The 12,900-nt window shown below is 28.2% G+C and overlaps 2 protein-coding genes and 1 long non-coding RNA gene across 6 annotated transcripts in view; 1 reads left to right on the plus strand and 2 right to left on the minus strand.

Annotated features, from left to right (window-relative positions):
- The window catches only part of LOC105204409 (cytochrome P450 4C1), a 37,891-nt gene that overhangs the window by 23,550 nt on the left and 1,441 nt on the right, over positions 1–12,900 (minus strand). The window contains exons 2-12 of one of the 2 annotated variants that reach the window (XM_039448321.1): positions 11,796–11,908; positions 11,476–11,566; positions 10,987–11,172; positions 9,654–9,747; positions 8,664–8,766; positions 7,738–7,837; positions 7,485–7,591; positions 7,331–7,399; positions 5,986–6,154; positions 4,999–5,178; positions 4,771–4,939 (exon numbers count right to left, since the gene is read on the minus strand). The exons of the other annotated variant lie outside the window; for it this stretch is intronic. Coding sequence (XP_039304255.1) covers positions 4,771–4,939; positions 4,999–5,178; positions 5,986–6,154; positions 7,331–7,399; positions 7,485–7,591; positions 7,738–7,837; positions 8,664–8,766; positions 9,654–9,747; positions 10,987–11,172; positions 11,476–11,566; positions 11,796–11,908 — 1,381 coding nt within the window. The remainder of the gene's footprint in view (positions 1–4,770; positions 4,940–4,998; positions 5,179–5,985; positions 6,155–7,330; positions 7,400–7,484; positions 7,592–7,737; positions 7,838–8,663; positions 8,767–9,653; positions 9,748–10,986; positions 11,173–11,475; positions 11,567–11,795; positions 11,909–12,900) is intronic. 2 annotated transcript variants of the gene reach the window in all.
- Positions 473–3,215, plus strand: LOC120357573. Of its 3 annotated transcripts, none has more exons than XR_005574578.1 (3): positions 473–1,610; positions 2,331–2,397; positions 3,010–3,215. It is a non-coding gene; the product is annotated as an uncharacterized LOC120357573 (long non-coding RNA). The 3 variants fall into 3 exon arrangements; XR_005574579.1 differs by having other exon boundaries at positions 473–658; positions 995–2,397; XR_005574577.1 differs by having other exon boundaries at positions 473–2,397.
- The window catches only part of LOC105203688 (cytochrome P450 4C1), a 43,956-nt gene continuing 38,979 nt past the window's right edge, over positions 7,924–12,900 (minus strand). Inside the window, exon 13 of the mRNA XM_039448328.1 lies at positions 7,924–7,942. Within this exon, the coding sequence (XP_039304262.1) occupies positions 7,939–7,942 (4 nt within the window). The 3' untranslated portion in view covers positions 7,924–7,938. The remainder of the gene's footprint in view (positions 7,943–12,900) is intronic.

Below are 12,900 nucleotides of genomic sequence, written 5' to 3' on the forward strand. Positions count from 1 at the left end.
GAGTGGCGCGAATACCGGACGGCGCGAAACTTATTGAATTAAATTAAAGATACCATGTATATATATACGTGGTATCGTACATTTCCAATTTCAGTAAAATTTTTTTGATATTCGTATTAAATTATTTTGACGGCTACACAACTGCACGCAATTGTAGTTTGCAGGATACGAAAGCGTGAATATTTACCTTAATTTGCGTATTTACTGAGCGCTGTACGATTTTTTATCACCGACTTATTTAATACTGAAGGTAGTCTCGCGCAGCAAGATAGACTCCTTATTATGTGCATGTCGCGCCGGCAATTAAATGCCCCACTCGGGTTGTTGACCACGCACTGTCTGACTCGTCTCCCCACTCTCCTCGGTCGCTCAGTCATTCATCTACCCGATGCGCACGTGATCGACGTGGTCACGTGCGTCTTGAGTAATACGAATGACCGAGCGACCGAGGAGAGTGGGGCGACGAGCCAGACGGGGCGCGCGGCGTGCCGCCTATCTTACGGGACCGCGCGCGGTCAACAACCCGAGTAAGGCATTTAACAGAGTCGGCGCGACATGCATGTAATACGGAGTCTATCTCGCTACGCGACATTACTTTCAGTATTGAATAACTCGGTGATAAAGAATCGTACAGCGCTCAGTAAATACGCAAATTAAGGTAAAGATTCACGTTTTGGTATGCTGTAAACCGCATTTGTATGCGATTTTTATTTCACGTCGTAAAATGTTGCAAAGTTTGTATAAAATTTTAACGTTTGACGGATTTTTTTACGAAATTTGCAAAGCTTTACGGTGTAAAATAAAAGTCTTACAAAAATGTGGTTTACAGCATTCAAAAAGCGTGAATCTTTAACTTACGTACTAGTAGAGGATTGTACAATTTTTATCCACCGACTTATTCAACATTGAAGCAAGAAAGATCATTTTTACTTCAGTGTTGAATAACTCTAGTTTAAAATTCGAAATAATATTCAATATACATACGATGTTTTAGACATTCCAAGAAATTTGGTTGTCACACGGCCTTGGAGTTCGTTGTTTTTGTGTATAGCGCGTTGTGCTTACGCAAGGTCACAGCGCTATCATTCGTGTTCCGAAACTTGAGCGAACAGGTAGCGGTGCGATCCGCTCCGTGATATCTCACAACATATCAATTGGATCATGTACTTGTATTTTTGAATGGTCCATCGCGTTTCAATTAATTATTAACTCTGCTTTATTAATCACGTCGTACTGTGTGGTGCCAAGTTAAACCCGCCGGCTCTGTTTTTGAATTATTAACGAAAAGCCGCAGATCCAAACGTCAAATAGCTTCATAGCTTATTCGCGCGCGTATGATAATGCTTGGATTTTCTCGTCGTAATATAATAAAATATTTTGTGATTGTGTGACGTGAACGTTGAGAGTGCTGTACCAACTACTGCACGATTGTCTATTCTTTACCGTGATGTGTAATTAATCGGTGTTTTTGCGAGTGAGTGTGATGCCCATGGACATAGAAAATATATTTCTAAATATATTTTTATGTCCATGGTCGTGTCTCGAAAAAACGAGAGAAGAGAAGGAAAAGATTCAGGACGGCATCGGGTGTCGGTAGACCAATCCTAGAGGTGAGTTGTCTGCTATTTATAATTATATCTGTTACTTTCGTAATCGTTTGTAATTATCTTACGCACGCAACTGTACGCCAGAGAATTAATTATAAACAAATGTTGCTATAATTTGAATCGTGTATTTGTATTTTACAAAAATTAATGTGGCGCGTAGTTATAACTCCGCTTCTGCGACTCGTGTCGGCGAGTGAAAGAAAATTATTTGTTCTATGTTGAAGTAATAAATTTGTGAAAGAATATTACAGACAAATGTAACTTTATTACATATTACAATAAAAACAGGCCCGCGCGTAGCACGTGCTACAAAGCTTTTAATATTACATAATTTCGAACAAATTACAAATTTAATATTACACTATTAACTCGTGAATACACATAGTCAATATATTCGACTTTTGCGATGACAGCCGTTCTGAAAGTTAGCGCAGCGAGAAAACTAATCGGCATCGCAGAAAAGCGACATTAACATTGACATATTTGACATACTTATTCTTTACATGCTTTTTTTAAAAAAAAGGGATGCTTTTTTTTAAAAAGGTTTCCAATTGTCTATCCAAATTTAAATAAAAAATTATTTTATAAAGGAATTTTAAAAATTTGTACTTTAATAATATTTATTAAAACTATGAATAATATTCAACAAACTACATAATTATTCTTTGAAATATTAATTATTTTGATCGTTGCCATAATTTATGTTATAATTGTATTTTATAGATTTACAGGATCTGCGAAAAGGGGAAGGCCAGGAAGTAGCATCGGGCCCCAGCGGAGCAACCTTGGAGTAAATATAATTTTTTATTTATGTGAATTTATTAAACTTTTTCTCTTTTTTTCGATGTTATCAAATAATTTAAAAAAAGCTTAAGAAAAAAGATTAATACAAAATTGTACACACACCCAGAGAACAGTTACATTTAAATTGATGAAATCATTTCTTTAACTTAATTTTTTTAAGTTGAAGTGAAAATACCTTCGAGGAATATAAAAATTTATTTGACTTTAGGAAATGACGTTATTAGTCATTTTAAAAGTAAATAAATTACTTGATTAAATTATTTATTTAATTTAAACAAATAATTATTTAATTCAAAGAACGTATGATAGAAATGTAAAAAAATAATTTAATTGTTCTGGCTTTAAAAATATATTTCTTTTATTTTAATAAAGTTTGCGTTGCACAACCAAATTGTTTCTTTAATTCTAATACAAGGAGCAATCAAAAAATTTTTTTAAGTCAAAGAAACTTTTCTTTATTTGTATAGCAGTGTACAAATTTCTTTGAATCAAACAAATACTTTTTAACAAACGTTTCTCTGGGTATATAAAAAATAACTTTTAAACGTATTAATTTTCAACGGAGTTTTAATTTTTATATCTTATATTTGTGTTACAGTAATCACCGTAGCTTCGTGGCTGATTATAATTCCGCTCGTCGCGCATTGGGTCGGTGAGTCAGCAATCAATTTTCTTACTTTATTTCAAGGCTTTGCATATGTCTTGCGCAGGATCAAAGCATAATATTGTCATATCTATATTTTTGTGAGTGAGCGAGTAAATGAGTAAGTGACTAAGTGAGTTAATTTAAAGAAAAAGAAGAAATCTGGAAGCCTATCATGGGGTGGGTAATATTTGCAACATGCATAGGATGTAACATAAAACGTATCCAGTCTAGCCAACGGATATCGTATGTTACAGATATTGGTCGGGATGAGAATTGACGAGAGATTTAAATTATAGGATTAAAGGAAAATTACACTATTAGCCCCTTACTACACAAAATACGCCATCTCCGCGATGATAATCGCTCATGAAATTAGCGCAGCGAGAGAACCAATCGGTATCGTAAAAAAGCGACTACAATAACTTCGATATATTCTTTACATGCTTTTTTTTAGAAAGGATTAGCACACAGCGCGCGCGTTAGCCGAAGTAAAGGCCGGGATTCATAGTCGATTCTTATATTTAAAACCGTCTTAAGTATTATCTTAAGTATCATATAATATGTATATATTTATATACATATAAATACATACAGCATATAATATGTATATATTTAGCATCATTTTAAACCTACTAATATTATATCGAGTGATTTATCTCATTATTCTGTGCATAAGAGTATTGAGGTAAGTTGATATATGCACATTGACACAAAAAAATGAATATTTTATGTCACTTATGAGACACCTTATACTTTATGTTGAAGTATGCTTGAATAAAATATAAAATATCTTGTAAAATTATTAATTTTGCGATAACTGTGTATCTTAATACTTTTATATAAAATGCACAGAACGAGATAAATTATTTGATATAATACTTTTAGGTTTGATCATATAAAGTATTACTTTTGCTTTTACTTTTTATTACATAAATTTTAGGACTTTATGTATAAAATTTATATATAAAACAATTGTATACGTAGGCATTTAAAGGCATTTAAACAATAAGGACATACGATTAGTTAAATATTTAATTGACATACAATTGTAAAACACCAGAAAATATATTGAATCTAAAAACATATTATCTTTCAGATAAAAATCTTTAGCTTAAAATTAGTCAAAAGTTAGAGATCTTAAACATTTTCTTCAATTTTTTCATTAAATTTCTTATAATATTATGGTTTCCTTTTTTCTATTACTTAAGAAATAATAGATAATTGTATAATAATCAAAAAAATTTTTTTACAAAATAACACTAACCTTTTAAATTTATATGCATAACATTCTATAATTACGTACATTCTGTAATTATATGCATAACATTTTGAAATCTAATAATTTAGATTAATGAGGCAGTGGCTGTCGATCGATTAGATTTTCTCATTGTTACTAGCAGGTAGAGAGCAAGCAAAAATTTTGAACACATTGCACACATTTACTGAGAAAGAACGTAAAAATTTCATCTTGTTTAAGAATTCTATGAATATTCTGTTGCATAAAATTATATATAAACAAAAAATAAAAAAAGCAAAAATCTTGTAATTTTTATACAAAAAAATTAAAAAGCAATTCGTAAACGTTAACAAATACGTCCTCACAAGGGCGTAACCACTGAAAGTAATTGTGGTACAGTGTAAATCTATTGTATGTCGAATCAAATATTTAACTGATCATATGTCATTATTGTTTAAATACCTTTAAATGCTTACGTGCATTTCGTGGCAATAGGGATAAATTTTAGATGATGCGGATTAAGAGGGCGAAGCACCAAGTCAACACCTATTCGTATATCCTTTAAGTAATCAACGGGCTCCAAGTAGAAATTGTGAACCAGGGGGGCTATTATCGCTTTTAATTCCAGCAAAGCAAATCGTTGACCTAGAATTAGATATGTATTGCAATCTGTTCATATATAAAGATACGAATAAACATCTTACCAATGCAATTACGTGGACCTGCACTGAATGGTATATACGAATAAGGATGACGGTTTCGAATATTCTCAGGTAAAAATCTATCTGGATCAAATATTTCTGGATTTAGCCAAAAATTGGGATCTTTGTGAACTCCGTAAATATCAAGATGCATCACTGTACCGGCAGGTATTACATATGATTCTGAAAAACGTTTTATAAGAATGTAACATAACACTTACATGGAAAGAAGAATTTTGCTAAAATTTAAATGTGAAAATAATTATATTGAAACATTTAAAAAATTGTATTTAAATAAAGGATATTTAACTTGATCGCTAGAATGTTAAAACTGCAGCAATATCATCATGCTTGGATATTCCGCATAATTATTTTGATGTCCCAACATACAATTATTGTCTCACTTGTATCTAGTTAAAATTTAAATGCAGTATAATTGTTCTTTCCGTTTAAAAGTTTTATAAAAATTTGAAAAACAAATATGTGATGCAGAATAGCTACACAAGGCATCATTAATGCCTAGCGATCTTAAATTAATTGCGTCCTGGATTTTCTATAGTACACGTAACATACCTTAAATGAAAACGAGGACGTTGCTAACTTTTGATGGTTAGATATTAATGTTTAATATTTTACATACACATACGCTTTGTGTGTGTACATATAATTAGCATAATAGGAAATTTAATGTGATAATTTCAATCCTATGGAAAATATCACATTTCTTAAAAATTGTATTATAACGTTGTATTATAATGTTTAATTAACTTAAACAATTAACTTTGGAATTATTACTTTGACATCTTACCTTATTATTTATTTGTTTCATTTAGATAAACAAATGTAATTTAAAAATAAGAGAAAATATGTTATAAGTTTTATTAGGTAAATGCATACGAATATGTATAATGTTTAATGGCATGTTTCACAATGTGTCATATTATATATATATATATATATATATCAATAGATTTATAATCAGTTACGTACTTAATTGTGTTTCTTCCGAAGTAACCCGTGATATGAAATAGACACTTGGATATAAACGCAACCCTTCTTTTATACATCTCTCTAAATATTGCATATCTTGCAACGATTTCATAGTAAGTTTCCCTTCACTCTCTTGCATAATAGCATTGACTTCTTTTCTGACACAATCCTGTATTATTAACATTAATATAAAAACACGTTTTATTCTTTTAAAATACATGTTTTATGTCTGCAGAAAAATAATTATAGAATTTATTTTGAAGATGTTCCGCGTGCGAACGCGAATAATGTTTTCCCAGTATATAAACAATGAAAATACAAAATGTTTTGTCTAAAGAGTGTTCTAAAATCCGTAAATCGAAATATTATAGCAAGAAGGTCTTTCAAAAATGAAGCAAATAAAGATAGTTGCTTGTAAATTTTTATTTCACGAAGTTGTTGATGTGCAAAGCAGATTAATCACAAACTGCTTTACACATTTATGAGATACTAATGCTACCGCGCAAATAATATTCACCGTATGACAAGCGACCGTAAAATAATCTTTGATTGACCAGCTTTAAACTTTCATATTTTAAAAATTATTTTTTGAAATAAAAGTCTACAAATAATTTTTTTGTGCTTAGCTTTTCAAGAACTTTCTTAGTATAATATTCTAATTTACAAATTTCGACATCCTCTGTATATACATATATGTATATAACGTACAATATATATAATAAAAGAATAATGACAGACAAACGTGAATACACGACTAATTTATTTTAATCATCAGTCTTTATGCTGATATTTTTTGTGTGATTTTATTTACATCTTCAAGTTCGTCAAACTACGCGCTGATAAATTCTTCGATCTTAAAATACAGTTTTGCAAGTTGAACAAATGTAGTAATATCACAATATTAAATCGAGATTTAATTTAAAAATAACTTTATTCTTGTTTAATTTAAAATTACGTTTTAAGAACAAAAAGTTCATCGACATACAATTTGATAGTGTTAAATGTATATAAAATCATAAGAAATATCAGCAGTAAGATCTATGTTCGTTAAGGCCTTCTAAAATTAATTATATGTACAATGTATAATAAAGCATATAATTTATACATGTAATATTATACACATATTGTATACATATATGTAACCAATTTATATAAATATTTTTATAATAATGAAAAAGAGAAGAAAAGTGTTAGAAAAACATTTCTATGTTTTCAATAAATAATATGTTGCGTTGGAGTCACGCATGCAATAAATTTTATATTTCTTTTTTTAAAACAATTTATTGAGTTGAAGGAATTATTTAATCTTATTATCTAAACATAATGCTCATTTAACAAAGAATACCTGGATATCTTTATGCTCAGCCAATAATGATAAAATAAAGAATATACCCGTCGCTGTAGTATCATGACCCTGTAATCACATATTGCTTTTTTGATATGCATTCAAATCTTACAGTAAAAGAAAGAAGAAAGCGTATATAACGTGCAACAAATACCTCAAACATAAAAGTATCGACTTCCTCTCTGATATCTGAATCACTTAAAGTACCATCTTGAGATGCTTGTATTAAAATGTCCAACAATGCTAGTCGTTTTTTTCTAACTAAATCAAATTATATAACTTTTATAATTGTTGTTTTACTACTTTTACGCAACATTAAATTAAATTTAAAATTATAATACAAGTATCGAATTATTGACGACGTTTCCCTATTAGATTTTAGAATTTAATAGTTTTGTATTACGTACTCCCAATGGTTTCTGCATCATCTTCGTAAACATTTGTGTTAAGGTTTTTCAAGTATTGTCCATTGGTCTGCATATGATAATCTTTTCTTTCTGCAATAATCTACACACATCCAACATAGTTTTACTTTTCATTGTTTGTATAAATGCTAACGGCACGAGGGGGTAACCACTAGCTGATGTTGCCTCACATATTACGTGATTTCATCTGATTACAAATGATTTCATATAATTACACAACAGTTATTAGTGATTTATTAGAAATTATTAGATTTCTTGTGATTAGAAACAATTTTATTTGATTAAAAACACCATTATCATTTGTTTATTAATAATTTTATTCTAACAAATTTAAATTGTGGGGTATCCACTCACAAAATTATATGCCTAACTGCTGACTTGAAGATTTTATTGGAATAAATTATGATTGATAAAAGATTTTTCTAAAAAAATAGTTTATGAAGATTGTTATGAAAATCAAAAACTTGTACTAATTTCATCTAATTTTATAATTATCGTGCATCATTTTATTGTTTTTATGATAATTACACGTGATTTTCAATAATCACACAAAAATCCAAAATTACTTCTGCTGATATGTTTATAATTTTTGCTAATTTCTAGTAATTTTATATGATTTCATTATGATTTTCGGTGATTTCATCTGACTTCATGATTGCATTTGATTGCAAAATAATTACATGAGAATTTCATAATGATTTTATAATGATTTTGGAGGCACTGTCCCACAATTACTTTCAGTGGTTACGCCCTTGTGAGGACGTATTTGTTAACGTTTACGAATTGCTTTTTAATTTTTTTGTATAAAAATTACAAGATTTTTGCTTTCTTTATTTTTTGTTTATATATAATTTTATGCAATTTAGAATATTTATAGAATTCTTAAACAAGATGAAATTTTTACGTACTTTCTCAGTAAATGTGTGCAATGTGTTCAAAACTTTTGCTTGCTCTCTACCTGCTGGTAACAATGAGAAAATCCAATCGCTCGACAGCCACTGCCTCATTAACCTAAATTATTAAATTATAAAATGTTATGCATATAATTACAGAATGTACATAATTATAGAATGTTATTTATATAAATTTAAAATGTTAGTGTTACTTTGTAAAAGAATTTGATTATTATACAATTACCTATTATTTCTTAAGTAATAGAAAAAAGGAAACCATAATGTTATAAGAAATTTAATGAAAAAATTGAAGAAAATTTATAAGACCTCTAACTTTTGACTAATTTTAAGCTAAAGATTTTTATCTGAAAGATAATAATGAAAGGTGTCTTTAGATTCAATAATGAAAATAATGAAAGTAATGATAAATAATGAAAGGTGCCTTTAGATTCAATAAATTTTCTGGTACTTTATTTGTTAACTCGTAATAACTTGTTGAAGTTAGTAATTTGTGTTTGAGCAAAATACAATATTGTTATAATTTATAATAGCAAATATTACTTTAAAAATTATAATTTTATAAAGAAATTATTTCGATTTGTCTAAATATTGTTTTATAATAATGTTTTTAATAATAAAATAATTATTTTGTTTAAATTTTGTTATACTATTTTAGCGTTGAACATATTAAAATTTGCAAGTTGTTAAGGCCTTCATATTAAAATGAGCAACGAACCAGAGTGCTAATTGTCGACTGGATGTTATACATTAAATACTAACTATTTATTTTCGTTAACATAATATTTTATTTAGTAATTTAATAGTTAATTTATTTAGTGAAGTAATATATCAACAATATATCAGAGTAATAGTTTTGACTTTGGACTTATAATCAATTAGATTTACATGTAAAATTTCGGAACGTCGTAATATTGTAAGTAGTAAGATTCTTGTATGTATATATTAAGATGACATATAGATTATATTACATATATTATAAATTACCTATAAAGAGCCAATTCGCCCATTCGGTGAACCGCTTTTCGATACCGTTGCTTAAATAAACTTTTTCCTTGCAGAGAAGTGCCCATGGCAGTTTCTAAAAAAAAAAAATTATGACAATGTAATCATATATTTTAAAAAATGAGTAACCTTAGATTATTGTGACGTTATTATAATAAATTTATATCTTTTATTACTCTTCATTTTGTTCAAAATAGAAGAAGGATATTGAACGGAGACCATTTTTGGTTTAGAACCGACATCTAAGTTGTTTCTTAGAAACGGTTTATCGAATCTCTTAAGAGCAGAAGAAAATAATAATTTGACTACCAGGTTTAGAAAAAGATATAAAAAATCGGAATTTATTATTGCTGAAGTAGCCATATGAGGATTTTTTAAGCTATATACTATTAAAATAAAATTAATTGAATTAAAATAAAATTTATGTGAATTGTCAAAAAGGTGAATATATCACATCATGAAAACAATGATATTAAGCAGAACAAGAACAATTATAATGTTCAGCTTGATGTCATTGTTCTTGTGATGTAATAACTAAATTTTATTAATGTTTTTATAAAATAAAAATATGTCTAAAATAACTATTCACACTCATTAGAGGGACATTGTTACGAGCAATTATATTAGTAATACGCCCGCAAAATTGATATTTTTTCTTCCAACTAATTATATCTAGAAAACAAAAGATTTTAACAAAATGAAACAAACTGAAATTTAAAGCTAAGAGTTCATATCTTCACGTGGCGTAAACGGATTTTAGAAAAGCATTTTGCTGTGGGTGATACAACACCATGAAAATCATCAAAATTGTAGTTTTCTACTTCTTTGACTTCATTTCTCCTAAAATAATAACGATAGCCAAATTTTGACACTGGATTCATGTTTAGCATGTAAAAATCTATAAAAATTACGTAGTCTTATTACATCCGCAATAAAATTGTCTATTTTCACATGCTAACATTAATTAAAAAATCCGGGAATTTTTGGACACCTTGTATATTATGTGAACCAAAATCTCATACTCTGTACATTTACTACTTACCTATTTTAAGCACATAAATGGGTAATAAATTTTATTTTAATAGTATAAAGCGCGCGCTTAACAAACGCTCATATAACTACTTCAGCAATTAATAATAAATCCCACTTTTTTATAATTTTCCCAGGCCCTGGTGAACAAATATTTTTTTTTGCTTTTAAAGGATTCTATAAACAGTTTTGAATAAATAACTTAACTGTTAATTCTAGACCAAAAATTATTTCTATTTAACATCGTTCTTTTTGGATATAAACAAACATAAGTAGAATATAATACCGGATATTGCATTCAGCGTATGTTCGCTAATGAACGGTAGTAAATCTTTTGTAACAGTGCATTCTGCATTCTTCAGAGATCTTGTCATGTTCTTCCCTTCCTTAATTAAAATCTCAACAAATTGTTGTAATATATTGAAATGGAATGCGGGAGTTAATATTTTTCGCCGCGATTGCCATTTAGAACCTAAGATAACAATAAAATAAACCATAATCAAATAATAATGCTGCTAAACATAATGCTTACTTATTTACAGCAACAAATGCGAAATATAATAAAAAAGAACTTATGTGGTACGTATTTGGCATTGCAACTTTCCCCTAAATGCTTTTATTTTTATTCATAATTAATTATACACCGAGATAGCGCTTTAAATGTAAAATAATCTGTTAAATTAAAATCTATGTTTAAATATTTTACTTGATTATTAATGTAATAAAATTTTGATGGTTAAAACAGTATATATTAATATTGGCGTGATTACTTTACCTCCACTGGTAAGAAGACCCGTACCTAACCAAGGATGTAATGGATTATATATTATACTCTTGTCTATGTGCTTTGTACTGCTTAATATCACCTAGAAAATTATCGAAAGTATATTAATTTAAATACTATTTGTAACTTAATCTTTCTTAATGAAGATACTTCGTTAAACTGTATAATCTAAACGGCTTAAACATTTTATTACCTTTACAATATCATATTTTCATGAGTTTATTTTTGTAAAACGTTAGTAAATAAGGTATTCCTAAATTTGTATTTTAATAGTGTATGTAAAAAATTTAATTTTCTTTGGATTTTATTACCTCCAAATCATCAGGATGACGAATAGATACACTCCTTAGAAATAGGTAGTGATGCACTTTATAAATAGGATAATAAGTGTCGCCTCTTGTAATTATAAGCTTAAAAAGACCCTCTGAAAAATGCGCGTATCTCAAATACATAAATATTATATTATAAATAAAATAAAATTGTAATCATAATAATAACAGAACATAGAGCGACATTAAAACATAAAATTAAAGAACCTTAACAGTCACAGATAGATCTTAGTGTTGACATTTTTTGTGTGATTTTATATATTGTACATTTACAAATTTACTAAACGACGCTTGGTTAAATTTTTCAGTCTTGAAACGTAATTTTATGTTGAAGGGGAATAGTAATGTTACAATATTAAATAGAAAATCAATTTTTATAATAATGATAATAAATATATGCTATATAATAATAATAATAATAATAATATAATAAATATAATGATAATAAATATATGCTACTAATGCTACAATAATTATGATAACTTTTTTCTTTTATAAGACTGTAAAGAACTGTAAAGATTGTTTGTTACTAAATATAATACATTTACATAACGAAAATAGCGGTCAAAAGCAGTTTTTAGTAGAGCTTTATATTATATAAGAGTAGAGAAATTTTTTTATTTAAGCGATGCCGACTTCAACCGCTACGATGGACCTAATAGGTCTCTCGTCCAATGAGCATTCTAGTTTCCACACTTTTCAATCAATAGAAAAATTATCAGCATTGAGTCCAAAGGGCGGTTGTTTGTGCTGCTTTTATAATATATAGCTCCAATTTTTAGTGCTTAATAATTTTTCTAGGAGGATTTCTAAACATTTACAAGATTCCCCAAACAGCGCACCGTATATTAGGATTACCTTTTCAAAAAAAAGGTAAAAAAGGTGCCCATACGCGCAAAAAATCTTTGTTTTTTTCAATCAAAATGTTACGTATTTATATTAATATTTTCTTGAACTGACTCTCTATTAAATAAGAGAAAAATCTCTTATTTAAATCTAAGTGGTATTTACTTAAAATACATATCTTGAAATTGTGTATTCTAATAAAAATGATATGCGTTTCTTAAAAAAAATGTATGAAACTTCT

Source organism: Solenopsis invicta, chromosome 4 (genome assembly GCF_016802725.1).
Source record: "Solenopsis invicta isolate M01_SB chromosome 4, UNIL_Sinv_3.0, whole genome shotgun sequence".
NCBI lineage: Eukaryota > Metazoa > Arthropoda > Insecta > Hymenoptera > Formicidae > Solenopsis > Solenopsis invicta.